Source organism: Calypte anna, chromosome 17 (genome assembly GCF_003957555.1).
Source record: "Calypte anna isolate BGI_N300 chromosome 17, bCalAnn1_v1.p, whole genome shotgun sequence".
Classification (NCBI taxonomy): Eukaryota; Metazoa; Chordata; class Aves; order Apodiformes; family Trochilidae; genus Calypte; species Calypte anna.
Window position 1 is genome coordinate 392,306 of NC_044262.1, and position 26,671 is coordinate 418,976.

At 58.5% G+C, this 26,671-nt stretch overlaps 2 protein-coding genes across 2 annotated transcripts in view; both read right to left on the reverse strand.

The window, feature by feature from the left end:
- Positions 1–25: 25 nt before the first annotated feature.
- SLC31A2 (solute carrier family 31 member 2) lies at positions 26–4,674 on the reverse strand. The gene is made up of 4 exons (XM_030461350.1): positions 4,588–4,674; positions 1,887–1,953; positions 1,437–1,605; positions 26–941 (listed from the first exon to the last, which is right to left on the reverse strand). The coding sequence occupies exons 1-4, from the start codon at positions 4,591–4,593 to the stop codon at positions 773–775; spliced, it is 411 nt and encodes a 136-aa protein (XP_030317210.1). The 5' UTR covers positions 4,594–4,674; the 3' UTR covers positions 26–772.
- Positions 4,675–6,317: 1,643 nt separating this feature from the next.
- LOC103533482 (collagen alpha-1(I) chain-like) overlaps positions 6,318–26,671 on the reverse strand; it is a 50,999-nt gene continuing 30,645 nt past the window's right edge. The window contains exons 15-68 of the mRNA XM_030461486.1: positions 26,516–26,569; positions 26,356–26,400; positions 26,042–26,095; positions 25,309–25,353; positions 24,990–25,043; positions 24,800–24,844; positions 24,229–24,282; positions 23,886–23,930; positions 23,606–23,659; positions 23,092–23,136; positions 22,459–22,512; positions 21,958–22,065; positions 21,523–21,576; positions 21,269–21,322; positions 21,104–21,148; positions 20,445–20,498; positions 20,164–20,208; positions 19,596–19,649; positions 18,901–18,954; positions 18,639–18,692; positions 18,370–18,423; positions 18,004–18,057; positions 17,836–17,880; positions 17,508–17,552; positions 17,003–17,110; positions 16,686–16,739; positions 16,401–16,454; positions 16,180–16,233; positions 15,370–15,477; positions 15,209–15,262; positions 14,926–15,036; positions 14,671–14,724; positions 14,511–14,564; positions 14,208–14,261; positions 13,777–13,830; positions 13,031–13,138; positions 12,790–12,843; positions 12,595–12,648; positions 12,321–12,374; positions 11,832–11,885; positions 11,661–11,714; positions 11,390–11,443; positions 10,639–10,692; positions 9,575–9,628; positions 9,442–9,495; positions 9,227–9,280; positions 8,719–8,736; positions 8,550–8,603; positions 8,303–8,365; positions 7,918–8,083; positions 7,550–7,656; positions 7,198–7,278; positions 6,787–6,975; positions 6,318–6,467 (exon numbers count right to left, since the gene is read on the reverse strand). Of these exons, the coding sequence (XP_030317346.1) occupies positions 6,318–6,467; positions 6,787–6,975; positions 7,198–7,278; positions 7,550–7,656; positions 7,918–8,083; positions 8,303–8,365; positions 8,550–8,603; positions 8,719–8,736; positions 9,227–9,280; positions 9,442–9,495; positions 9,575–9,628; positions 10,639–10,692; positions 11,390–11,443; positions 11,661–11,714; positions 11,832–11,885; positions 12,321–12,374; positions 12,595–12,648; positions 12,790–12,843; positions 13,031–13,138; positions 13,777–13,830; positions 14,208–14,261; positions 14,511–14,564; positions 14,671–14,724; positions 14,926–15,036; positions 15,209–15,262; positions 15,370–15,477; positions 16,180–16,233; positions 16,401–16,454; positions 16,686–16,739; positions 17,003–17,110; positions 17,508–17,552; positions 17,836–17,880; positions 18,004–18,057; positions 18,370–18,423; positions 18,639–18,692; positions 18,901–18,954; positions 19,596–19,649; positions 20,164–20,208; positions 20,445–20,498; positions 21,104–21,148; positions 21,269–21,322; positions 21,523–21,576; positions 21,958–22,065; positions 22,459–22,512; positions 23,092–23,136; positions 23,606–23,659; positions 23,886–23,930; positions 24,229–24,282; positions 24,800–24,844; positions 24,990–25,043; positions 25,309–25,353; positions 26,042–26,095; positions 26,356–26,400; positions 26,516–26,569 (3,504 nt within the window). The remainder of the gene's footprint in view (positions 6,468–6,786; positions 6,976–7,197; positions 7,279–7,549; positions 7,657–7,917; positions 8,084–8,302; positions 8,366–8,549; positions 8,604–8,718; positions 8,737–9,226; positions 9,281–9,441; positions 9,496–9,574; positions 9,629–10,638; positions 10,693–11,389; positions 11,444–11,660; positions 11,715–11,831; positions 11,886–12,320; positions 12,375–12,594; positions 12,649–12,789; positions 12,844–13,030; positions 13,139–13,776; positions 13,831–14,207; positions 14,262–14,510; positions 14,565–14,670; positions 14,725–14,925; positions 15,037–15,208; positions 15,263–15,369; positions 15,478–16,179; positions 16,234–16,400; positions 16,455–16,685; positions 16,740–17,002; positions 17,111–17,507; positions 17,553–17,835; positions 17,881–18,003; positions 18,058–18,369; positions 18,424–18,638; positions 18,693–18,900; positions 18,955–19,595; positions 19,650–20,163; positions 20,209–20,444; positions 20,499–21,103; positions 21,149–21,268; positions 21,323–21,522; positions 21,577–21,957; positions 22,066–22,458; positions 22,513–23,091; positions 23,137–23,605; positions 23,660–23,885; positions 23,931–24,228; positions 24,283–24,799; positions 24,845–24,989; positions 25,044–25,308; positions 25,354–26,041; positions 26,096–26,355; positions 26,401–26,515; positions 26,570–26,671) is intronic.

The window sequence follows — 26,671 nt, forward strand, 5'->3', positions numbered from 1 at the left end:
TATGCTTATAATAATAAAATGGAAAAGCTTTATTTAAAGCCAGAGGAGACTGTCCTTAATCCTCATCAGCCACCCTGGGGCTATGCTGGAGGGGTAGGGACCCCAAACCTGACCCCCCACACCCCCAAGCTGCAACACAAGCCAGGAGCTGATCCACTGAGGTGATTTTATTCGAAGGGAGGAAGCAGCAAGAGGCACCTCCAGAAGTATCTTCCCCTTGACATGGCCCCCCCTGGGGCTTGGGGGCTGCTCCCACGCCATCCCTGAAGCTCTGAGCAGGACGGGGAGAGGGGGAAGGGATGGGGGAGAGCAGGACCCCCGTTATCCCCAGAAGGCACTGTGTGATAAGGGGCTTGGTGTGGGGCAGGGCTGGCTGTCCCCAGCCTGTCCCCAGCTTGTCCCCTACACTGCTGGCAGCTCACCAGACCTGTTCCAGACAGGATGAACCCCTTCAAAAAGTGGTGGTGGGGGGAAGGAGAGTCCCAATACACACACACACACATACACACACACACACACCATCATCATCATCATCACCTGGCCAAAGCTCCCTGAGAGCTGGGGGGGACAGCCCAGGACAGTGTCAGGGTGCTGGCCATGGGGTCACCTTCCCCACCAGCACTGGGGGTCCCCACAGGACGTCCCTTGGGGTGCTGCATCCTGCACAGCACGGGGACAAGGACAGACCCAGCAAAAGGGACAGCAGCTATTCCAGGCAAAGGAGCAGGAGGTGTGTGGAGCACATCCCTGGGGGAGGAGGGGGGGGATGTGCCTAACCCCGTCCAAGCAGGGGGTACACCACAAAATAGCCCAGGGTGGAGCCCAGGATGGCCCCCAGGAAGATCCAGGCATTGTAGGACATGACAGCCAACATCACCATGTAACCCAGCACCACCTGCACCACGTGGAACAGGGTCTGACAGACGTGGTACTGAAACCATCTGGGGAAGAAGATGGGGAAACCCCCATCAGTGTGGGGCTGGGACAGACAGAACCCCAATCTCCCCCCCCCAACTCCGGATCAACATCTTGGAGCAGCCAGAGATGTGTTGGAGAAGAGGGATAGGGGCTGCAAAATGGGTTTGGGATGGGGACTGCAAACAGCAGCATGGGAGAAAATGGTGCTCTCAAGGAACTGGGAGGATCGTATTAGTGGTTGGCAGTCAGAGCAGCCTCGGGCATGGTCTGGGATTAAACACAGGATGAAAAAACCCAGAGCTTGGCTCCAGTGGCTTGTGCTGGGAAGGGAACTCCTGTACCCATCCCCCAGAACCCTCCTGCAGCCCATCCTGGGGGGATGTGACCATTGGAGTCAGCCAAAAACCCAACCTGGACATTTCCCAAAGCACCTGGGATGTCCCTGGGGCCACCTCCCCAGGCTGTCCCTGTCCCCAGAACCCCCCATCTCCCTGGGTGGCCAGGGGTCCCGGTGGTACCTGCCCTGCCCGGGGTCCGTGTCCCCCTCCTCGGGCTCCACCAGCTCCTCCTGGCTGAGGCTCCGGGGCAGAGCCTGCAGTGCCCTCCGCAGCAGCACTGCCTTCCCCATCTTCACAGCTTCATACAGCACGGAGAGCAGCAGGATCAGCAGCACTGAGAGGGCCATCCCTGCAGGAAACACAGGCCCAGCACTGGGTTCTGCCCCCACCCTGCATGCAGAAAGTGCCCCAGGGTTGATGCTGGGCTGGGGGTCCTGTATTGCCCCCTCCCATCACTGCTCCTGCCAGAACTGCAAAGCCACTGCTCATGTCTCTGCCCTGTGCCTTCTTCCCCTGGTGGAGAGCATAGCTGGAGGTGGATGGATGGATGGATGGATGGATGGATGGATGGATGGATGAAGGAAGGATGGACAGACAGGTGTCTAAGAACCAGGGGGGTTGGCAGCCTACCTGTGGGGGTGTGGACACTCCAGAAGTCAAAGAGCAGCACCACCGTGTCCGAGAAGTAGAAGGACATCTGGAAGAGAGGTAAAGCAAAGTGCTAGGAACCAGCTGGGGTGATGGGGCACCAGGGCTGGGGTGCCCACATCTTCAGCAGGTCTCTGTACCCACCACCCCCGAGGGCTGAGCCACGCTGCCAGTGCTCAGCCAGGGTTTTACCAAATGGTGCAATTTTTATTTCCCCCCCTGATTTCTGAAATGGGAAGAGGAACTTGCACTGAAAATCCCAGTCATGATGATCAGGCTTAGCTCTTCTCTTGACTTCCCCTAGCAGGAACTTTTTTCCCCTCTAGCAGTAGCTGTCACATGTGTCTGGGCTAAGAAAAAGCCAGAGTTTACCCCTGCTATAAAGAGAAACCTATAAAGGCTTCACTATGATGTCTCCCTGGCAGAGAAGCATCAGGCCCAGCCCAGTCCATCTGCCTGACCTGGGGCTGCTGGCACCTGGAAGGACATCAACCTTCCTCCTTTATCAGGCTGAAAAAAGGAGTTCCCTCTTGTGCAACGACCTCACTTCCAGAGCTGGCACCACAGCTGCCAAGCCTGCCTCGTTTCACCACACACATATACAAAAAAATTGAATCTAAGTGGGTTTTTCTTCCTCCTCCCTTTGGTGAATCTCCCCAGGTTGTGTTCAGAGGGCTCATCCCCCCTGCTCTGCTGCACCAGCCTGGCCTTGACTGCACAACCCATCCTCACTGACACTAGCAGATGTAGCCCTGGACAGAAATACCACCCAATGCCCCAGCGTCCACCCCCAGATGGGCTCTAATTACACCCTTGGCTGCTCCTCACCCAAAGCACATTAGCACGTGTAACTGGCTCATGCTTTTAAGCTTCCTTTGGCAACAGATTAATTATAATTAGTCTTCAAATGAAGCTGTTTCTCCATTCCAGGCTTCACCCACAAGGCTGCAGGTAACTGTTTCAGGGCCAGGGGAGCAGAAGGGTCCCCTCTCTGCACCAGCTCTGCCAGCTTGGGGTGAAGACGTAGTTTTGGGTACCCAGCAGAGCTGTAAGATCAGGATGATGCTCCTCGGGCCAAAGGCTCCTTGCTCCTCTCCTACAGCTCAATTTCTCCTGCTGCAGCATCTTGCTGTGTGAGATGCAGAGTGTGAAGGTCAAGAGGGCAAGTCCTAAAAACCTCTGGGGCTCTTTGGAAGAGGGGAAGGACACTGCCAGGGTTGGAGGGACACAGTCCTGTCCTCACCCCTCTGCCCACACAGAAGTGATTCAGCAGGAGCTTGGGTAAGGCTGCACCCAGCTCTTTCTCCACACCTCAGGTATTCCCACACCCAAATAAAACTCTGTAAAAAAATGTCCTGTGCTGCCTCTGCTCAGGTGCACAACTGGGACTGCAGAATCCCAGGTTGGAAGGGACCTCAGGGATCATCTGTGCCAACCTTTTCCATGGTTGGGATGAGCTGGCCCAGCATCCTGCCAAGCTAAACCTTGAAGTGCCCAGTGCTGGGGAGTCCACCACTGCCCTGGGGAGATTATTCCCATGTCCAACTGTTCTCATAGGGAAAAATTTTCCTCTGGCATCCAGCTGGGATCTCCCCAGGAGTAGCTTGCACCCATTACTCCTCACCTTTTCCAAGTAAAAAGGGAGTCTCCATCTTCTTGGTAGCCATGCTAGAACAGGGCAATAAGGTCTCCCCTAACTCTTCTTTTCTCCAGGCTGCACAAACCCAGCTCTCTAAGCCCTCCCTCACTTTGTAGCTCAGTCTGCTGCAATTTTGGGGTTACTCTTTGCCATTCAGTGGAAAACAAGCACTGCCCCTGTGGAGCAGTCTCAGGCTTCCTGGTGCATCCCAACCTGCTGCTCCGGTCTGACTGGGACACCCAGCCTGCAGCACACCCTGCAAACCCCTCAGTCTGCAGAACAACGTGACAAACAGGACACTGTCGCAGCCAGCAGTCCCACGCTGGGGACACAGTGGCCTGGGGAGGTGAACCCCACCCCGGGATGCTCCTTGGTGCCAGTCGCCCCCTCCCAGGACCTCGCAAAGGGGAGGGGGTGTGTGTGCTGTGAGGGGCTGATGCCAGCAGATGGGGGGGACATCTGGTGACATTAAATACCAGGTCTGAGCTGCAGGGCCAGGGTTTGAAGCCCTGCTGTGACCTGAACTCCTGCTGTGGGTGCCCCGGCAGCCATGAGAACCCCTCCGTGGGACAGGGGGACGGGGGCAAGGGGACAGAGGGGGACGGGAGAGCCCCCGGGCTGGGGATGGAGCAGCACAGGGGAAACGGGAGCAAGCGGAGAGACAGAGGGACGGACAGGAACAGGGAGAGATGATGGAGAGGTGGACAGACAGCTCACCAGCACAGCTCTCCAGAGCCACGGGACGAAGCACGGGGTGGGGGACGAGGAACTGGGGAGCGGGAGGGAAAACGGAGACTCTGGAGGTGTGGGAGGGGGGAGAAAAGGGGAACGGGGAGAGAGGAACGAGGAAGGGGGAGAAGGAGAAAGGGGAGAGGGGTAAAGGGAAGAGGAGAGAGAGGAACCGCGGGAGGGGGAGAGGAGAAACGGGGGTGAAGATGGGGAGGAGTGGAGAGGGACGGGGGGAGGGGGGAAAAGGGAACCGGGGGGTCTGGGGGGAGATTTCCCTCAGCAACCCCCAGATGTGCCGAGCTGGGCTGAGCTCACCTGCATGGCGGCGGTGCGGGGCTCGTCCCGTCCCGGTGCGGTGCAGCTCGACCCGACCCGTCCGGTCCCGATCCCGTCCCGGTCCCGTCGCGGCGGTGACGCGCGGCGCGGGGCTCCCCGGGAGTTGTAGTGCGGGGGGGACGGGCCCGGAGCGGGGCCTGGGATGGGCGGAACATGGGGAACCCCCCACATCCCCCCCGCATCTCCCGGCCCCGCACACCGGGCATCTGCACCACAGCAAGGGCCAGCGAGGGCTGGAGCAGCCCCTGCCTCAGTTTCCCCAAGTGCTAACGGGCACTGATGCCAACCGTGGCACTGTGCCTGCAGCAGATCCATCCCTGCTTGGGAAGGAAACAGGGAGGGTGGGTCAAATCCCCCCATTTGGTAGAAATGTCTTCATCCCTGGAGTCCGAGGGGTGGAACTGGAGTTTTTCAGGGTGTGTTTGTTGCTTGAATTAAGAAAAAATACCGGATAAGCCAAGTCGAGCATGTCTTCTCTTTAAAATCTTTTCTCAAAAGTTTCCAACAAAAACAGACACATAATTTTTTTGGGGGGAGGCAGCTGAAGGGCTGTGGGCAGCAAGACCTAGGGGTGAGGGGTGGGCTGTGCTGCTTTCCTCCTCTACAAAAAAAACCACAGCGGAAAACGCTGCTAAAAAATAAAACTATGAACAAAACCCTGAAAAAAAATGTTGGTTTTGCTGTCACGTACCAGCCCACTCTGCTTGAGCTGGAATTCCATCTCCCTTCACACCCTGCTGCAAAGGGTCTCTCTGGGGGCTGCCAACTCCCTGCCCACCCGAGCAGGAACCAGAGCCAGGAGGACAGACCCAGCTGGCAGGACCAGGACTGGCATCACACCCTGGCAGGGCAGAGCTGGGGGGGGTTTTACAGCAGACGTGACAACCAGCATAGTGCAGCACATGGAAATTAAAATGCCAGAGTGGAAAAAACCCTTTTCAAGGCTCATTTCCCTGCCTGGAGGTGGCTGGTGGCTCAACCCTGCCCCATGTCCCCCCCCTTGGCCAGCACAGCTGGTGACACACAGAGGGCACAGCAGGGACAGCAGGATTCCTGTCCCTGCCCGCCCCGAGGGACGCTGCCAGCAGCTCAGCCTTGCTCCAGCCCCTGGCTCTACAAACCTCCAGGTCCTCTGACCCCCCAGACACACAACAGAACCAGGAGTTGGGTTTGTTGGAGGTTTTTTTTTTGCATCCTTCATCCCTTTTCAGGGGGCTGGCAGCAGCCTGCAGTCACTGGGTTCTCCAGGGCTGCTGCTCAGCCTGGTCCTGGTGGGTCAAGGCTCCAAGGATTTGTTCAGTTGATCAAGAAAAAGAAAAGGCCCTTTCCTTCCCCTTCTCCCAGGCTGGCTGTATTTTTGCTTGCTGTTTTTTTCTTTGGCTGGCAGTTCCTGGTGGTTATTAATTATACAAGCAGCCCCAATCAGTCATTAATATAGCACCTTTTCATATATATATATATAATAATTATAATAATACATATAATTTATAGAGAAATGATTTTTGTAAACAATACTCTTCTACTCCAGAAGGAAGTGTGGTCTGTGGCATAAGGCAGCTACAAACTCAGCATCTCAGAGAGAGAATCTGCAGCTCCAGGGAGAGGGGGGGGAAGTCCCTTGCCACCCCCAGCCTCCCCCACGTGTCCCCAGGAGGGGCCATCCCTGGGTGGGGAGGGAACCAGACGGCTGGGTTTGGGTGTCACCAGTTTCAGCTGAAGCAAACTGGTCCGACTGTGAACCCAAACTGGTGGGAGGTGTCCCCGTTGTGAAAGACAGCAATGTCCCTCAGGGGCAGCAGGGAGAGCTCCTCCGTGGTGAACTGGAAGATGGTGTCAGTGATGGAGGACTCGTTGTCTGGCTGAAACAAGCACCAGGGGCAGCTGAATGGGACCTGAACCCTCTTGGAGCACCTCTGCGCTGGTTGATCACCCAGCAGCCCCGTGGGTCACCACCAGGTCACCACCTTCTGCCCTCCATGGTTTCTCCAGGGTGGTGGCCTCCCCTGTGTCCCCTACAGCCCACCCCATTTCACCCCAGATCCCTTGGGTTTAGGCAGAGGATGTTCTCCATCCCCTCCCCACCACCCATCAGGTCTACCCCAAACCCTTTGGGGGTGGCAGCACCTTCCAAGGGGCTCTGCAGATATCCGGGGGGATTTTTTCCATGGCCAGGCTTACCAGGCATCCCGGCAGGCTGGCTGCATAGCTCTGCTCCCGGGAGTCAGCCAGGAAATGGATTTCCTTCTCCTGCTGGGGCTGGAGCTGCTGGGGGCTTGGTGTGCAGGAGTAGGAGACCCTCTGGGTGGCCCGGTGGCTGTGCAGGCGCAGGAAGCGGAGCTGCACTGGGCTGGCACCCCAGTACTCCAGCTGCAGGGAAAAAACAGGGTCCTGGGGGCTGCCTGGAGGGCTCTGTGCCCCTCACCTCCCAAATTGTGCGGAGTTCAGCACTGGTTTGGGTTTCCTTGCAGGAGGAGGTGTTGCATCCCACTGGGATCCCCTGTGGGACCCCAGGCAGAGCAGGACAGGCACCAGGAGACCCCCAACCCCATGAGATGGGCTCTGTGTCCCCTCACAGGGCTGGGCACTCACCAGGAAGCCCCCAGGAAGGGTGCTGAACCACTCAAAGGTGTCCGTGGAGGTGTAGGCACTCAGCCAAGCCTTGATGGGGACCTGTGGGGAGCAGAGACCGTGTCATGCTGTGCCAAGCAGGGGACGGTGGCACCACCAGGACAATGAGACAACTACACCAAGCCCTGTGTGTGACCTGTCCCTGCAGCCTGGTGTCACACAGCGACCACAGTCCTCACTCCAGACTGCTCCAACAGTTCCCTGAGATAGCAGCAGTCACCAGGGCAAGGGACAGGCCACCTTGTCCCTTCTCCAGCCCTCCAACCCCTGTCCTCACCCAGGGCTGGAGCTGCCCCTGAAAGCCACCTCATACCTGGCTGTGGATGGGGGCTATGCAGGTCTCACCCCCAGATGTGAAGTTGCAGAAGGCCACCAGTGAGTCCTGGGGGCTGCCCTGGTTGGGGTCGATGTAGTATTGCCCTGGAGGGAGGCAGAGGGGGGAGGCTCCTGGCACCCACTTTTTTGAGCATGGGGAGGATGCCAACATGGAACCACCCCAGCTCAGCTCATGGCACATCCCTGGCTGCAACCTCCATCCTTTTTCTCCAGGGATGCCCCCAAAACCCATCTGAGCCCATTCCCCAAGTCCTCAGCCCCTCTTCATAGCAGAGCTGCCCATCCCCCCAGCAGGTTGGATCTGGGGGCAATAGTGGGGGAAACACCCAAGGGGCACCCCAGTACCATCGGGCAGGCTAGGGTGGGCCAGCAGCAGCTCCTTGCAGGTAGCCACAGGGTTGGTTTTGGTGCCATTGGGCTGCTGGAGGAGGGATTGCAGCTCCTGGGTCAGGGTGTGCAGCAGAGCCTGGACTGCTGAGGAGTTGAGGTGGTTGGAGGGATAAATCATGTGCTAGAAGAAAAAAGAGGGGGGGTCAGTATAACCAAGCTGACATGAGCCCCCCCCCAGACCCTCCATCTTATTTCAGCTGGGAGGTGCTCAGGGAGGGGTGGGACAGGCAGGGGACAAGGACAGAGGTGATGGGAGAGGGATTAACCATACCTGCCATGGGCTGCCAGCCCCCTGTCCACCCAGCTGGCACCCCCCAGGCTCTGTCTCCCCAAAACTCACCTGCAGCTGCTCCCTGGACAGCACCAGCACAGGTCCATTGGGACCAGGGGGACCGGCAGGACCCTGGGTGACAGTGACAGTGCTGGTGACACTGGCTGCTGCCCACCAGTCCCCCCCTGCCCTCCCATGCTCCTCTGACATCCCCCTGAAACCCCCCCAGTGTGGCATCATGGGACCTGGATGCCAAACTGGGAGGGGTGCAAAGGACCCAAATTTTGTCAGGAGGGACACTGGGGACCCCACTCACCGGCAGACCGGGTGCACCCCAAGGTCCTGGCAGCCCTGGGAAACCTTTCAGACCCTGACAAAGGATGAGGAGGAGGAGGGAAGAAAAACTAAGTGTTGAGATGCTGTGGGGGCTGAGCTGCCACCCTGCACCCAGGGAAAAGGCAGGAGCAAGGGCTCCCCTGACTTACTTTGGGTCCAGACAAGCCCTGGAAGAGAATCATGGAAAAGGTTGGGTTGGAAGGGACCGTGAAGATAATCAAGATCCAACCCCCCTGCATGGGACACCTCCCACCAGCCCAGGATGCATGAGGCTTCATCCAGCCTGGCCTGGAACACTGCCAGGGATGGGGCAGCAACAACCTCCCAGGGCAACCTATTCTTCATCTCTAACCTAAATCCCCCTTTCCCCACTCCCCCTCATCCCATCCCTCCAGGCCCTTGTCTCAGGTCCCTCCCCAGCTTTCCTGGAGCCCCTTCAGGCACTGGAAGGTGCTCTAAGGGCTCCCTGGAGCCTTCTCTTCTCCGGGCTCAACACCCCCAACTCTCCCAGCCTGGCTCCAGAGCTGCTCCAGCCTTGGGTTCACCTTTGTGTCCTCCTCTGGACCCTCTCCAGGTCTGCATCCCTCAGCTAAGAGAGGGGCAGATGGGATCCCAACCCCAGCCCAGGACCAAACCCTGAGAGGGTGAAGGACTCACCAGTGTCCCAGGGATGCCAGGGTGTCCCCTTGGGCCAGGGGGGCCACTGTCACCCTGCAAAGACATCAGAGTGGGTCAGGGCATTGGACGGGGCACCCCCCCAGCCCTGTGTCCTTCTACACCCCAACCTCTTCCCTTGGTGTATTTTTTCATGAAAAAATTGAGGAATTCACCCCAAATACTCATCTCGGTCTCCCCCTCCACCCTGCCCTTACCTGCTGTCCCTTGGGTCCCAGCCTCCCAGGGACACCTTGGGGTCCTGGTTTGCCCTAGGAGATGTGGCAGGATGTCACAGAGGGTGACAGGGGACTGAGGGGAGGGAGGAAAAGAGCAAAGCCCTTCACCCACCTTGAAGCCATCGTCCCCTTGCTGGCCCCGCTCCCCCACGCTGCCCTTCTCACCCTAGGAGAGAGTTGGGGGGACTTTTGGTGGCCCAGAGACCCTCTGGGACACCAACCCAGGCTGGAGACCCTGCCCTGGAGGGTGTGCATGGGGAGCACTGCTCCTGTCACTCCATCAGGGACAGAGCTTTTGCTGCCTGAGCCTGGCAGGAGGTGCCCCCCCTGGGGACATTTCCCAAGGACAGACACCTCCTGGCCTCCAGCAAGCAGCTGGAAATGGGGGAGTCCCAGTTAGAGCTGGCTGCAAAATCTATGAAAACCACAAAAGAACAGAGAAGATGAAGAACCTTGTGATCTGGGGGAATTAACTGCTCCCAGGTGGCTGGGGCAGGAGGATGGAGTGGGATGGAGCCTCTGCTCCCCCTGCAAGGCCAGGCTGCCAGCATTGCACCCCGGGCTGAAAGAAGTTCCCAGGAAACACTAAAACACAGAAAAATCTATTGCATGCTGAAATCTGTTGGCACAGTGGGAGGAACCCCAGCCCAGCTCCCTGGCCTTGCTGAGCACAGTGGACTTCAACTTCAATTTCAGCTGTCACTCATGGAGCTTGCAGTCAATTGAAAGCTTTATTACCAGGGTTTTGTTTTCCTGGAAGCAACTACCCCCTGCCAGGGACTCTTTGTCACTCTTATTTCCAGCCCTGGGGCTGATGGATGGGACCCTGGGGATGTGCTTGGCTCCTGGGGCCAAGGCTGAGTCCCTCAGCTCATCAGCAGTGGATGTGCTGGTGCCACCCCAGCTTCAGGGCTGAGAGCAGGGGGTTCATAGACTGGAGAATGGATCACAGAATCATGGAACTGACAGGGTTGGAAGGGACCTAAAGCTCACCCAGTTCCAGCCCCCTGCCAGCACCTCCCACCAGCTCAGGTTGCTCAGAGCCCCATCCTTAAGCCTGGCCTTAAAAACTTCCAGGGATGGATGGGGCTCCCACCACCTCTCTGGGCTGGAATCCAGCAAATTAAATGTCCCCCCTGTGCCTGGGGCCTCAGATGGCTGGTGCATGTCACCCACCTTGTGGCCTTTTGCTCCAGGGTCTCCTTTGATGCCCTTCAGCCCTGGGATGCCCTAGGAGATGAAAAAAATGACACTGCATCACCCTGCAGCTGGGCTGCAGCCCTCAGCTCACCGGCCAGGAGGGACCTCCCCACCACCAAGGCTGCCACCAGGATTTTGAGAATCTCAGGCAATTTTAGAAACTTTAAGTAGAAATCTTTGATTTTTATTATTTTTTTTTTCCCTTTCAGGAGGATCCCTCAGCAAACTCTGTGAGAGGTGGAGCTCAGGTCCCTGGGCTGGTTGCAGAACACCCCAGCTGTGTTTCATGAAGTTTCCAAAGCTGGGATTTTTATTTTGAAAGGGAGAAAAACAACACAAAACAAAACAATTTCTATTAGTTAAAACATCTTTGAGTAGGGTTTTTTAGGAGCAATCCCTCCAGCCATGGCAGCTCTCTGGGAAGGTGGACATAGTCCTGTGCAAGCACTGGGCACTGCCAGGCACCAGACACTTCACAGGGAATCTTCCACCTCTGGAACAAGACATTGGGAATGGTTTGATTTGCCTGACTGCACACACCCTGCTGGGGTGGGAATTAGGGAGGAGAAGGTGAGATGAGATGAGATATGAGATTGAGATGAGATGAGTGAGTGAGTGAGTGAGTGAGTGATGGGGTGGGTGGCTGGACCACCTAGAAACTTCCATGGCTTTGGTACCTGCAGGGACCAAACAGGGAGCACCCTGAAACCCCCAGGCTCATACTCACATAGGGTCCCTGGGGTCCCTGGGGTCCTTGCAGCCCCTCGTCACCTGGGTAGCCCTGAAATGCAAAAGCAGTGTTGCAAAAAGGCAGGGAGAGCAGCCCACGGGGGCTGGGGGTGCAAGAGAGCCCCCCCTGTGCTGGAAGGGACAGGGGACACAGACCCCCACCCCAGGCCCCTGTACTGACTTATTCATCTCCAAGCCAGGAGAGCTGGGGCAGGTGGGAGCACCCCTGAGTTTCCAGGGTGCTACAGCATCCCTTGGGTCCCACCTACCTTGGGTCCCCGGGGGCCTCTTGGGGGCCTGTGCCCCACTTTGCCTCTCTTGCCCTGGGAACAGCAGATGGAAGACTCAGGAGCAATTCCAGGCTGCCCAACATCCCCCCCTGGCTGCCCACCCCCCAGCAAACCAGGGCATCAGGGTGTGGGGACACCGGTGACATTTACCCGTCTGCCAGCTTCTCCAGGGACCCCTGCTTCCCCTTCCTGCCCCACATCACCCTGGGAGAAGAAGAGATGTGGGTCAGCAGCAGCCTGGCCCCATGTGGGAGCAGGAGTGGGGAAAAGGGGCAGAGAGGTGGGGAGGGATAGAGCTCAGGTGGGGTGGGACCCTGGGGATGGGCATCAAGGCTGTGGCACAGAGCTGGGCAGTGAAAAAGAGGTCCCAGAGGGACTTTTCCCAACTCCAAACGGCACCTGAGCCAGGATGGAGGCAGCCCTGGGGTGAGATGGGTTGGGAGACCTGCCAACCCCCCACCCAAAAAGCAGCCAAGGGCACCCAAGGGCTCTGTGTTTGCTGGGCAGGGATGTGTACAGCAGGGATAAACAGCCCTCCCTGGGGGAATCCCCCTGGATTCCTCTCCATGGAGAGAGCAGGGTTCAACCCCCCCATGCCTGAGTGCTGCAGGTCCCCTTTGGGGGGGATTCTGGAGGTACCTTTTGTCCTTTGCGACCTTTCCACCCTTTAGGACCGGTTCGTCCTGGAGACCCCTAAAATCCCAAAGGAGAAGGAACCCCCTGGGTAAGGATGCTGAGGACACCCCTTCCCCATGTGTGCAGCTCCAAGCTCAAGTCTCCAGCTGAGGTTTTTTTCCCCTCTCAGAGCAGGATGGGCAGAGGGGGATTGTCTGGGGGTTCCAGCAGGACCCGGACCCCACAGCATCCCTGGGCCAAGGAGGACCAAGTATGGCTCCATCCCACTCCTCCTCACCATCTGTCCTGGTCTTCCCGGCTTGCCCAGCTCCCCTTTGGCACCAACCAGACCCTGGGAAGGAAAATAAAAAAATCCAATAAATCCAGGGTTATTCATTCACCCAGCCCCCGGACAGAGCTGGGAGAAGCAGGGGAGGACAGGAGCCCACCTCCTGGGTTCGGAGCCCACCCCCTCGGTTCCGAGCCCACCCACCTCGGTGCCGCTCAGCCCCGTGGCTCCAGCTTCACCCGGTGGCCCGAGAGGACCCTGAGTTCATTTGGGGACAAAACACGAGGTTGGAATCACCTCGGGGTTATATGGGGGAAGGCAGGAGGGTGGGTACAGAGCTCCAGGGTCAGGATTGGGGTCGTTCCTCCACCCAGAGACCCCCAGGTCTGGGGCTGTGCTGAGGCCAGGGATGTCCCCTGCCTGTCCCCGTGCAGGGGGGACTCACCCTCCGGCCTGGCTGTCCCTTGGTGCCCGCAGCTCCTCTGGCTCCTCCGTGCCCACTGTATCCCTGCAGCCCGGGGGCACCCACCGAGCCCCGGGCACCCGCTGCACCCTGGGGTGCACAGAGCAGGGCCACCCTCACCCCCAGCCTGGGGACCGAGGGGTGACAGCTCCCACTGCCTGCTCTGCAAATCCCATCCCCTGCCCAGGAGGTCATTCCCATCCCCACCTCCCCCAGCAAAGGCAAGGGGACCAGGACACGGCTGGCAGGGCACTGGGGGCAGACTGGGTGCAAATGGGAATTGTCCCACAGGTCCATGGCCCTGCACACATCAGGCTCATGACCAGAAAATCCATCTCAGGGTAATGCAGGGATGGTCCTGGTGCTCTCTGACCTGGAAACCTATGGATTTGCTTGGGAAAAACAGGAGGAGGGGAAGGGAAATGCCCTGGACCTGCCCTGGGCAGACCCTGAGAGCAAAACATCAAGTGCAGAGCAGCCCCAGCACTGTCAGGGTCTGCAATTAGGGCATCAAAATGTCTTTAAAGAGCTTTGGCTGGAGGGAAAGTGACAAAGTGACACTGTGACACAACCCGGTGACAAAGCCATTGCAGGGCAGGACCCAGGAGACCCAGCCTGGCACTGGGGCTGTCACAGCTTTGCAGCCATGCCCCGGGTGACACAGTGTGTCCCCTGCTGCTCCATCACCAGATGCCACCAAACAAACCCAGGGACAGGGGGGTACTCACCATGGGACCGGGCTTGCCGCTGTCTCCCTTGGCCCCATCATCTCCAGCGAGTCCCTGGGGTGATGTTGGGGATTTAGAAGCAGCTCCTCACCACCCCCTGCCCTATGCTCAGGCCCTTTGCCTGTGTTTTCAGCACCCCCTCCCTCACACCAGGATCAGAGACCCAAGAGCATCACTTGGGGCTGCCCATGGGGCCTGTGGGTCTCCCATGAGGCACTCCTGGCATGGTCTGAATTTTGGGGTGGGGGCGTGTAAGTACCCCCTGGGACCCAATGTCAATGTACAAGGTGTCAAAATCCCCTCCTCATATGCCCAAGCCCCCCAATTAAAGGAGCAAAAACCCCTTTGGGCTTTGGTTTGTGCTGGAAATGGTGAAGCACTGAGGAAACCTTTAGAAATTCCCAGTTCTACAGGATCCTGGGCACAAGTACCTCTATCCCTGCAGCACCAGCAGGTCCCTCCATGCCTCGTGGCCCTGGATCTCCCTGGGGAGGAAGGGAAAACAGCTCTGTCCCTGGCAAATCCTTCCTTGCCTTGTTGACTTCGGATCTCAGGTGTCCCATGGCAGGAGCCCCAGGGGGCTGCCCCATCTCCTCCACCCCAGCCCCACCACATTCCCCATCAGCCAGAGGCAGAAAGCAGAGTGGGGAAAAGACTAGAAAAAAAAACCAAAACCAACCCTAAAGCCCCATTTCACCCAGAGATGAGGAGCTGGAGCCATCACTTGGCTTTACCTTCACTCCCTCAGGACCATCCAGCCCAGGAGGACCTCGGAGACCTGTCCCACCCTGGTCAGGGGACAAGGAAAGGAGCCCCATTGATCCAACCCTCTCCAGTGCTCCCAGTCACACCCCACCGCAGCAGGAAAGGGACAAGGGACATGAGGTGACTTACAAACCATCCCCTGGCTCCAGCAGGTCCTGCAGTGCCTGTGACACCCACCTGGCCCTGGGACACAGAGGGGACATTCAGCCTGGGGGGCAGGAGGCTGAAGCTTGCCCAGAGGCAGCCTTAACCCAGACTGGAGTCATGCCCATGAGACATAAAACCCCCAAATTCTGCAGATTTACCAATTCCCAGTGTTTTTCTGCAGCTCCTGCAGCCCCCTCCTTGGCACCCAGCACCCCAGGAACCCCTCTCTGTACTTGCCAGCAAACCTTCTTGGCCCTTCTCTCCTTTATGGCCTTTCTCCCCAATTTCCCCTGTCACAGCTCCAGGACCAGGTGCTCCAGGAAGACCCCTGGGGCCAGCATCACCCTGCTCAGGGATGGAGAAGCAGCAAAAGGGATGGCAGTGAAGTGGGGGTGATGTGTTGCACCCCCTCACTAGGATGCTCAGGAGAGGTGTTGATGCCAGGTCTGAGCCCTGGGGACACCCTGGTCTGCTGAGCAGGATCCCCGAGGTGCTGCATAGAGTTAGGGGTACCCCTCACCTTCTGTCCCCGTGGTCCTGGCTCCCCCAGGTCCCCAGCATCCCCAGTGTCACCCTGCCCAGAGGGGAGCAGCAGTGTCAGGAGCAGCAGCTGCTCCCTGTGCCTGGGCAGGGGACACAGCTGGGCAGCAGTGGTCACCACAGTGTCACCAGCACACGTACCTCCTCTCCATGCCTCCCGGGCCTCCCTGGTGGCCCCTCTGGACCATTGTCCCCTGGCTCCCCGGGTTCCCCTCTGCTGCCTGGAGCTCCACAGGTTCCTGGCTCTCCCTGGACAGGACAAGGATGAGCAGGATCATTCTGGGCTGACTTTCCCAGCTGACTCTGGCTCTGCCCTCCAACTCAGCCACCCCTGGTTTGTTTGTAACAGGTACCCAAGCTTTGAGGAGACCTGGACCCCCCTCCCACACCCAGCAACACAGAGCCCAGGCAGGAGGATGATGGGGGGGATTTCAAACAGATCTGGGTGGATTTAGGTTTCCATCAGCCTCTGGAGCAGCAGGGCCAGGTGAGCCCCATTATCTGATAGAATGGGTTGGGTTGGAAAGGACTTGAAAGATCACCCAATCCCAACCCATGATCAGGGATCCCTCCCACAGCCCAGGGTGCTCCAAGCACCATGCAGCCTTCAACACTGCTAGGGATGGGGCAGCATCCTCACCCCAAAGAATTTCTTCCTAAGATTTCTTCTCCATCTCCTCTTTCAGTTTAAAGCCATTCCCCCTCATCTCATCCCTTCCCTCCAGGCCCTTGTCCCAAGTCCCTCCCCAGCTTTCCTGGAGCCCCTTCAGGCACTGGAAGGTGCTCTAAGGGCTCCCTGGAGCCTTCTCTTCTCCAGGCTCAACACCCCCAACTCTCCCAGCCTGGCTCCAGAGCTGCTCCAGCCCTCCCAGCATCTCTGGGGTCTCCTTTGGACTCTCCAAGAGCTCCATGTCCTTCCTGTGTTGTTTTTTTGTCACCCTCAGCACCCACCTGCTCTCCTTTGTGTCCTGGCTGCCCCTCTGCTCCTGCCTGTCCTGGTGGTCCCTGGGGAGGAAACACAGAGGCTGGCCCTGGCCCAGATCACTGGAACCATCACCCAGAACCTTGGGCACAGCTTTAACTTCCTGGGTGAGCTGAGGATCAACGCCCACCTCTCTTCCCACCCCAGACAATCAGGCTGGAGAGCAGGACAGGGTCCCCAGGTCACCTACCTGCTCCCCATCCAGCCCACTGGTGCCAGCATCCCCGGGGTCCCCCGCTTTGCCCTGCCAAAGGACACCCCATGTCAGCACAGGCAGCCCTGGCTGTCCTCCAGATGTCCCCCCACAGACCCCTCTTGCAGGGCTCTGCCACCAGTGACATCCATCTGCATCCCACTGGGCAAACCCAGGGGACAAACTGGGAGGTGGGGTTCAACTCCCCCACTTTGGGCAAGCAGAGTGACCCCAAGACTCTGCCCACCTGAGCTGCTCAGACCTCACCTTCTCAGACCTTACCTTCTCTCCTTTCATCCCCAAAGACCCTTCAGGCCCCTTGGGACCTTCTTGACCCTAGAAACAGAGCCCACATCAGCAGCATCTCACCCCGAGGTCTCTGCAGCCCCCACGTGTGGGTGGCCACATCCCCATGGGCAGGGAAACCATCCACAGCTTCCCTGACCCTTCTCTTCCTGCAGGTGCTTTTGGGAGCTCCCTGAGAAGTGCTGGACCAGCAGAAGTGGTGCCCTGGGTCCTCCCAGCAGTGAGCAGCTGGCTGGGGCAGGGGGCTGTGTTGTGCATGGAGTGAAGTGAGGAGGGGTCTCAGCTGCACTCACCGGGTACCCCTGGGGTCCAGCAGCACCAGCTGCTCCAGGAGCTCCCATTTCTCCTGCTGAGCCATGCTTCCCAGGGACACCATCCAGGCCCCGGGCACCAGAAACACCCTGCAAGACCAAAAGGACAATGAAGCACCCCAAAAAGCAGCTCCATAGAGGGCAATGCTGGTGGGACCCCCATGTAGGCAACCATAGGGTCTGCAAGGTGCCACCTCTGACTGGTGGGTGCTGGTGTGTCACCAGTATGGGTGTAGGAGGGCATTGCTGTCCCCAAACCCAGCTTGTCACCAACCAGACACCTCAGAGGGGTTTGGGTCCTACCCTCAGGGCCCTTTCCCCTCTGCTGCTCCCCAACAGCTCAGTCCCCAAAAGCTTCCTCCAGAGCAGGCACCTCTCCCCACCCCATGGGACATCCCCATCCCCACCCCATGGGACATCCCCATCCCCACCCCATGGGACATCCCCATCCCCACCCCACAGAGCAGGGTGCAGCTCTCCCACTTACAGGCAGCCCTGGAAGCCCTCGAGGACCCGGCTCTCCCACTCTGCCCTGAAACAAGAGGGATGCTCAGGAGCATGGACACAGCCAGGAGGGACAGGAGACCCCCAGAAGGGGGTTGGGGGGATGGTTCATTGTGTGCCATCTAAGGTCTCCCTGGAGCCTTCTCCTCTCCAGGCTGAACACCCCCAATTCTCTCAGCTCCAGCCCTTGGATCATCTCTGGATCCTCCTCTGGACTCTCTCCAGCAGCTCCACATCCTCCCCAGGAGCTCACAGTTTTATCACAGGCATTGCCCAGGGGATAGGAACAAACTGAGCACATCCAACCCTACCTGGGATCCGGGAGCACCTCGGGGACCCGGGGGACCTGGCAGGGCCTGGGTGGGGAGGAGAGCATCATCAGAACCCCCTGTCACAGCCCCCTCCCCAGCTCAGCCCCTCGATTCCCCATCTCCCCATTTCCAGCCCAGCAGAGACCTCAGAGATGCCCGGGCACTGACCTTGGGACCAGGTTTCCCTGGAAATCCTGGGGGGCCTTGGACTCCTCTTTCTCCCTGTTGGGAAGGCAAGAAGGATTTCCTTTCCTCTCGTTTAGTTTAGTCACCTCTTAAATTAAAAAAACAAACAAACCAAACATACCCCAGACCAGGTGCCTGGTGCCTTACAACAAGCTCCAGGACTCTGGGCAGATGAAATGCTGAAGAACCCAATGTGGGAGCCCCCTCCATCCTTTCTCCTGCTCCCACCCCCTTGGCATGGCTGATGGAGCCCAAACCACCCAAACCCATCCCTCAGCTTCAACAGCCCCAACCCAACAGCATCCCTACCACCTGGACTCCCAGCCCTGCTGCATCTCCCACCCATACCTTGTCTCCCCTCTGCCCTGGCCTCCCATGGTCACCAGCAGGTCCTGGGTAGCCCTGGGGAGAATCCCAGTGTTAGGAGGCAGCAGGAGCCACCTCGTGTCTCCAGGGTTTGGGGAGAAGGTGTTGAGGCTCAGCTCTCCACCAGGGAAGACCCTGGCACAGCAGGAGCCATGGCAGGAGGGGGAGGTCCTGGATGCAGGCAGTGATACTCCAGGAAACATCCCCCCACCCCAGCATCCCCCCCCCAGCAGGCAGGTCCCATCACTTACGTGGGTGCCCACAGGTCCCTGTGGCCCCTCTGAGCCAGGCTTCCCAGGCAGTCCCTGCCAGGAAAGATGAGGGAATTAACAAACCTCCACTTCTGGGATGCAGACAGGCACCTTCCCGTCCTTGGTCCCCACCTCTGAACCCACAGGACCCTCCCCAGCTCTCTCCAAGGCAGCCAAGAGCCTCTCAGGGCTGTTTCCCACCATCACTGCCCCAACCACCCTCCCTGGCATGCTCATGGTCCCCTCACCCCCTAGCTCTCACCTTTGGGCCCAGGGAACCTGGGTCTCCATCAGGTCCAGGTTTTCCCAGAGAGCCCTTTGGAAATATTTGGGATGGGGTTGTCAGTCAAAGGGCTGAGATGAGACAACCCCCCCCTGAGCCTCCTCTGCTGCCTCTGTGCTCCCAGGGAGGTGTCCCCAGGTCCAGAGGAGGTTTCTGGGGACACCTCTGCCCATCCTGTGGCTCCTGCACACCAGCACCCCATGGCTGGCTCTCTGGCAGGGCTGTCACCAGGAGAGGTGACAATATTCACTCTTGGGGTCATCACCAAGCCCAGCTGAGAGCAGGCTCTGCAGGAGGAGTTCTTTGGGCTGCTCTGAGTCTCCATCCCAGTGGGGAAGGACATGGGATTGTCCTTCCTAAACCTGCATCACCCACGGATGGAGAAAACACTTTGATCCAGTTGGGAATGAAGGGTTTCCAGGGGCTGCCATCCCCCAGGAGGCCCCCTGCTAGGCCTGGGGAAGCTGCAAACCCCTTTGGGCAGGGTGATGCCCCAGGAAAATGATTCTGCTCTTCCCCAGCTACTTCTGCTACTTTAAAATGTTTTTTAACAAGAAGATCAGAAGGTCCTACAGATCCCCTGCTGGCTCACAAAGTCCCATGTCTCCCACCAGCCCTGCTGACTTCCCACATAAGAAAATGCAGAAGGAACAATTTTTTTTTCTTCCCCTTACTATGGATCCAGGAGGTCCTGTGTGCCCACGGCTCCCCTCCAAGCCAGCAAAACCCTGGAGGAAAGGGCAGAAGATGAGGGATGGAGGGAAGGCAGAAGAAGGGATGCAGTGAGTGGTCCAAGAGCATCCCAGCTGGTGCTTCCCACTGCAAACCAGCTCCACCCCAGCACCCACGCACACAACACCCACCCAAGAGCAACCTCAGGGCACCTCTCCCACCCAGAGCAGGACATTTTTCCTATTTTTGTTTGGAGCAAAACACCAGATTTAATTCCTTTTCCTTGTCCTGTTACATTTCCAAGCAAAGATGACCCAATCTTAGAAATCCTGCAGAAGGGATAACTTTGCCACCAGCCCAGGTTGCTGGGCCCGTTCTGGACAGCAGCACCAGGGCTGAGGAATCATCCCCAGCACCATGCACTGCTCCATCCCCCCCTGCACCCCTCAGGTCCTGCCTGCACCCCCACCCAGAGGAGCACCAGGGCTGCCCATCACCTGCACCCCATCCCCTGGTTTTGAGGCAGATCCTCCAGGGGAGGAAGGACAGAATTCAGAGAGCTCTACTCACAGGTGTTCCCCTCCTGCCTGGGCTGCCCATGGTCCCTGGGGAGCCCTGCAGGACAAGGCAGGTGATGGTGAGGATGGGGAGGAAGGAGCAGCCTCTCCCAGTCCCACCACATCATCCCAGTTGCACATCATGGGGAGGGGAGGTCCCACATGGGCTCAAGGTCTGGCCATGGGGATGGGGGAGTTGGGAAGTGCCCCCTCCTTGGGCTCAGCCCCCTCTCTGGGTATAAACCACCATCCCAGCCCTCACCCACAGCCAAGTACAGAGTGTAGAATGGGAACCTGTGTACCAGGCTTTCCTTCTGCACCTTCTGCTCCCAAGATGCCCCGTGAGCCCTGGAAGGAGAGGCTCATCTCAGGGAAGGAGACCCTGGTGCCCCCATCAGGAGCCTCCCTCCAGCATGGAAAGGGGGGGGATGAGAGGTGACCCCATCCCCAGGGTGCTGGGATGCTCTGGACTGAGCCAGTGGTTCCTCAGCAGGAGACTCCTGCAGCTCCTCCTGCTCCATTCCACCCTTGGATGTCATTGCTGGGAAACAGCAGGAGTGTGGAAGGAAACCCATTCCTTGACCATGGATTTTCCCTTCTCACTCTGGCTGTTTTTGCCTGGCTCCTTCACCAAACAAGACTCTGAATCACAGAGTTGCTTTTCTGAGGTTTTTTGGGATTTTTTTTGTTTCTTCTTTTAGAGCTGTTACTTCCTGAATTTTCTCTGCTGCAGGTTAAGATGGAAGCTGTGGTGCTGGGCAGGTGGTTTCTCAGAACCCTTCCTGCACCACACAGAAGAGTAAAGTGCTGATCCCCAAGTTCTCCTGTGCAAAGTCCCCGGCAGAGCCCAACCCTCCCACCTGGATACAGCTCCCCAAGAGCTGATGTCCCCATCCCAGTCCCGATGTCCCCAGCACTGGGACATGAGACATTAGGGGACATCTGCTACTTACAGGCAGCCCAGGGACTCCAGCCAGCCCACGCTGTCCCACACGGCCCTGGAAAACAACAAAAGGGAAGAAAAAAATCATCCTTTCCCCAGCAGCAAAGCTGCAGGTTTGGAGGTGAAGCTGATGCCAAAGCCCCTCCAGGATCAGCTACAGCACCCCCCGAGTTACCCGGGCTCCCCGTGGTCCTGGGGTCCCTTTTGGGCCATCGGGTCCACGGCTTCCCTAAAATCCACAGGAAGGGAAGCACAGTCACTTTGAGGACACCCTGCAGACCCCCCCTGTCCCCAGGAACCCCTCATCCAGCCCTGCATGGGACAAGGGGCCTGGGGACTCTCCCAGGGGGGCATCAGGGTGCTGTCCCCATCCCTGCCCTCCAGGTGAGGCAGGAACCAGGGGACACTGCAGCAAATCCTGGAGCTGACCTTGGGTCCCTCACTGCTGTTGAGCCCCATGGGACCCATCTGACCTTCTTCTCCCTGCCAGGAGAGAGGGGGAGAGGAGTTGGCAAAGAGATGGATGTTAGAAGAAACTTCCCCACTGGGAGGGTTATTAAACACTGGCACAGGTTGAACCCCCAAATCCCTGGAGGTGCCAAGATGTGGTGCTGAGGGACAAAGACTCGGTTGGGTTCATGGTTGGCCTCGATGATCTTCAAGGTCTGTTTCCAAGCGGAATAATTCTGTGATGCTCTGTGAGGCTCTGAGCCTCAGGATTGCATCCCAGCCCCCCCACATCTGGGTTCAGGGATCCCACAAACCTGGGGTGACCCTTGACCAGGCAGCAGTGCCCACACTGCCCTGGGGGTGACACCAGGGCTGTCCCACCACACCACATCCCACACCACCCCTGACACTTACATCAGGTCCCTGGGACCCCACTGCCCCACGAGGTCCAGGAAATCCCTGGAAGCCAGCATGGCCCCGCATGCCTGGGGGTCCTTTGGCTCCTTGTGCTCCTCGGGGACCCTTGGAGGAAGATGACACATCAGGACTTGCAAAGAAGGGGGACAGAAGGGCCTGGGGGTCCCCAAGCTGTGGGCAGGAACCACCCCAGACTCCCTCCCCCTCTGCACACACATCCCTTGGCATGGGGCACCCACCCTGGGTGAACACCCCAGCACCCTCCCCCCAGAAGGTTCCCAGGACACCAAGAATGGGGCAAAGGAAGGGTTTAAGCAGGCAGAGTGGAGAAGGGGGCTCAGGCAGCAGTGTGATCAGGGGCAGTACCAGCTGCCTGGCTGCCCAGAAGCAAATGGACATCCCCAGCATCCTTCTCCACTGGTTGGAAAAGAGCAGAACTGAGCAACAAAAGAGGAATCATCTGGAGGGATGCCCAGCAGCAGCCTGGGTGGGGGGTACCTTTTCTCCTTGGGGTCCCAGCTCTCCCTTTGCTCCCTCTGGACCTCGACAACCCTGCAAGGGCAGCAGAGCTGGAGGGCAAACTCAGAAAGCCACAGTAATCCACTGCAAAGCATGCTGTGAGCTGATTCTGGCATCAAATAAATGTTTATTTTGCCCAATTTTGCCCAGTTTAGATCAAGGATTTCCTCCCTGCCTTCCAGAGCTGAGAACAGACCTGTGCTGGACCTGCATCTTGTGGTGGGGGCAGCCCCAGACCTCCTGGGTTCATTCATCACCAAACAATTCGTGTCCCCAGCTCCCTGTGACAATCCCACCCCAGGTCCCAGGCAGGCAGGATGGGTGGTGGCATCCCAACAGCCCTGTCCTGGGATAAGCAGGGTGATGAGCCTCTCATCCCCACCTTCCTGCTTCCCTGGAGCCCTCCCCAAGCAGCCAGGACAGCCCTGGGGGGTCTGAAAGCTCCTGGTACCATAGCAAATGGAGTTTTGCCCCCCCAGACCCCTGCAGGTCCCATCCCATTCCAACCCCAGCTCCAAATGCAGCCACAGAACCCGGAGCTGGAGCCTCCGGGATGCTCCAAGGCTGCTCCCCTGCACCTCAGGCAGGGATGGGCACGGGACTACCACTCACCCCCTCTCCTTGGGTGCCTCTGGAACCTGGCAGACCAACAAAGCCCTTCAGAGAGAGAGGGAGACACCAAATGCAGGTTGAAAGGGAAAAAGAATAAATTCCAACTGAACCAAAGCAAGAACCAGAGAGGAAGATCTGCTCAGCAGGAGATGCAAAGGCTCCATGGGCTGTGCTCAGGTGGGATGGGATGGGGTGGGACAAGGCCAAGCTGCCATGGTCCCCTTGCCCCTGGGAAAGGGCAGCTCAGCACCCAAATCCCATGGGCAAAGGGATGCACTGAGGATGCAGGGAGAAGGATGGAGCAGCTCCATAAGTAAAATAAATCCATAAAAAAATAAACCAGGTCCCTGCAAGCAGCAGTCAGAGGAAGTTGGAGATGAGGAGTGTGGGCACAGGGACGTGGCCATCACCCCCCAGGCACGGGGGGGAAGGGGGTGGGGTGGCTGGGGGAGCAGCTTTGGGGGGCTGTGAGGGGGAGGATGGGAGCACCCAAACACCCCTCCCATGGACTTACCCCAGGACCCTCCTGTCCCAGCTGTCCCCTCAGCCCAGGGACACCATCAGTGCCCTGCAAGAGCAGTGCTGCCATCAGCTTGTGTCCTGCAGGGCAGAGACCACCCAGCCCCCCGTGTCCCCTCCCCAGGGCTGCCAGGGACCCCCCAGGCTCTGTCCATGAGGTCTCTGCGGGCACCAAAAGCAGAGGCAGGGACACCTCATCCCCCCTTCTCCCAGGTCCCTCCAGGGAAAGCTCTGAGTCCCCGGGTTCATCTCCCCCAAGGTGATCAGGTTCTTACGGGGTCTCCTTTGGGACCTGCAGATCCCTCCATCCCTGCTGGGCCCTGGGGAAAGCAAAGGTGGTGGTGGGAGAGGGTGGAGAAGAGGGATGGGATGCTCTCACACTCCATCCCACAGGAACCCTGCCCAGCCCCCCGGGAGCTCCATGTCCCGCTGCAGGGACAATGTCCCCATCACCCCCCCCCGCCCAGCAGTCCTGGGACATCAGGACCTGCAGGGTCAGGGACTTCAAGTCCACTTGCAAGGCACATGGATGGGGGACAACCCCATCAGCTCCTTCCTCACTCAGACACATGGAGGGTGACCCACACCTCGGGGACATCCAGAGCAGCACCCACTTACCTGCACACCCCTGGGGCCAGGGGGGCCACGTCTGCCCTGCAGACCCTGAGGTCCCTGCAAAGGGGTGGAGGATGAGAAGTTAGAACTGGATCCCTGCAGCCCTGTGCAATGCCTGAGGTGAAAAAAACCCTCCCCAGGGCTGCCAGAGGGATGGTGCAATGGGACCCCCACCTCAGCAAGGGGGACAGAAATGGTTCCCACCCACACCTTATCCCTTTGGGGTGGGATGAGATCACAGAGACCCCTCCAGGCTGGGAGAAACCTGGGACAGTCTCTGGTTCCAGCTCCCCCAGCAGTTCTCCTGACACCATCACTGCCAGGTTGTTTCATGGAACAGTTTTGGTTGGAAAGGAACCCAAAGATCATTAAACCCGACCCTTCCCCCATCCCCACCCCATGTCCCTCATCCCCACATCTCCAGGGTCTGAAACCCCTCCAGGGATGATGGGGACTCCAGCCCTGCCCTGGGCAGCCTGGGCCAGGCCCTGGCAACCCTTTCCAGGGAGAAATTGTTCCCAAATTCCAACCTAAACCTCCCTCATCTCTTGGGAACAGGCACATCCCAACCTACCTTGGGACCCCGGGGGCCAGGCAAGCCAGGAGGACCCATTTCTCCCTGGGGAGAGAGCAGGGATGGAATGGGATGGGATGGGATGGGATGGGATGGGATGGGATGGGATGGGTGGGATGGGGTGGGGTAGGATGAGCCAAGTGGCTGGAAAATCCCAAACAGCAAAGGATGGGAAGAGGGTCAGACCCACCTGAGATCCATTTACCCCCTGGCACCCCACAGCTCCCGGCTGGCCCGGCTCTCCCTGGAATGCAAGAGGGTGCTGAGCCCTGTGGCCACCAGCACCACGCAGGAGGGGCCAGGACAGACCCCCCTGAGACATTCCCCATGGCAGCACAAGACTAGGGGAATGTTTGCTGAGATCTGGGAGTTTGGGCACCATTTGTCCCACAGTCAGCACCCCCAGGAGCTGAGCAGACACATCCTTCCCAACTGAAAATCAGGGATGATGCTGGGGAGCAGCTGGTGCCGCATCCCAGCCACAGCTCCAGCAGCTCCTTGTGACTTACCCTGGGGCCAGGGCAGCCCGGGGGACCCACGGAGCCACCTTCACCCTGCAGAAGGACAGACAGAATGCCACTTCTGCTTCCATTCTCTCCTTTTAGCCTTCACATCCCAAATTCCCTCTTTTTCTCCCCACCAGACACTTCCAGCAGCTACCTGGCCACCCCCCGTCCTTGATGCTTCCATTCACCACCACCAAACCACATGGATTTTCCTTTCAAACCCAGAGCAAACCCTTCCCTGGCTGGGATGTGTCCCAGGAACAGTGGAGCCATCGGGATGCTGAGAGCAGCATGGAAAAACCCAAGTGTTCTCAGCCCTGGGCTTCACCTTGGCTGGAGGTGGGCACCTAAAATAAATCAGGATGCAACCTGCTCTAGCAAGGTTCATTTTCCTTCATCACCAGCCAGGTGAGTGAGCTGGGATGGAAATGTCCACATGGGAGATGTTGGAAGCAAAGGGGAAGTTCCTGCCACCAGCATGCAGAGGGACATGTGCCTCGTTGCTCTGGGACAATGTCCCCATTATTAGAAGGACAAAGACAGGGACATAGTTTAGGCCCAGCTCTCAGAAGAAAGGAATAAAAACAGGTATTTTCTAAGAGCAAACCATGGAGTGGTGCCAGTGACCTCCCTCAAGTCCTCCCTCCTCAGCCCCACATTCCCAGTGGGAACAGGAGGCTCCTGCACCTTTTTGGTGAGGGCTGGGGACACAGAGGAAGCAAACCCACTCACTCACCTCCAGCCCCACAGGGCCTTGGAAGCCCATCACCCCCTTCAGACCCGACATCCCCTGGGGGAAAAGCCAGGAGAGGGGATGTCAGCAAGGTGCCCAACCCCAGGTGGCAGCTGCCTTTGTCCCATCCCTGGCAGAGGTTGATGGAAAGCAGAGACCACGAGGGTTTTTCCCAAAGCCAGGTGAATGTGGATTGGAGCCAGGGATGGAGCCAGGGATGGAGCCAGGGATGGAGGCTGTTTCCTGGAACAGCCAAGGAAAGGGCATGGAAGGAAGGAGCAATCCTGGCAGGGTGTGGGACATCCCTGGGAACTCACCTGCAGCCCAACAGGACCTGGCAGCCCATTTTCTCCCTTCACCCCCTGGAAAAGCCAAGAGCATCCTGAGCGATGGAGGAGAGCATCCCCTGGGCTGGGAAGGAGCAAAGCCCCTGCCTGGCCCTGCTGGGGTTGTGGAGGGCAAGGGCAGCACCCTCACCTTCACTCCCTTCTCTCCTTTCTCCCCAGCTGCTCCAAGGTCACCCAAGAAACCCTGAAACAGGAACAACAGGGACAAGTGGGCCCATGGACCATCAGGAGGCTGAAGGTGGGTGCTGTGCCCCATGAAGGGGGTTAAAGCAGTAAAGCCCAGCTC

Bases quoted from the DNA above. Each gene is read 5' to 3' on its own strand.
- SLC31A2 (XM_030461350.1), bottom strand. The intron at 1,606-1,886 runs GTAGGCTGCCAA...TGTTTCCTGCAG, and splicing joins GAGTGTCCACACCCCCACAG to GGATGGCCCTCTCAGTGCTG. The intron at 942-1,436 runs GTACCACCGGGA...CTTCTTCCCCAG, and splicing joins ACGGACCCCGGGCAGGGCAG to ATGGTTTCAGTACCACGTCT.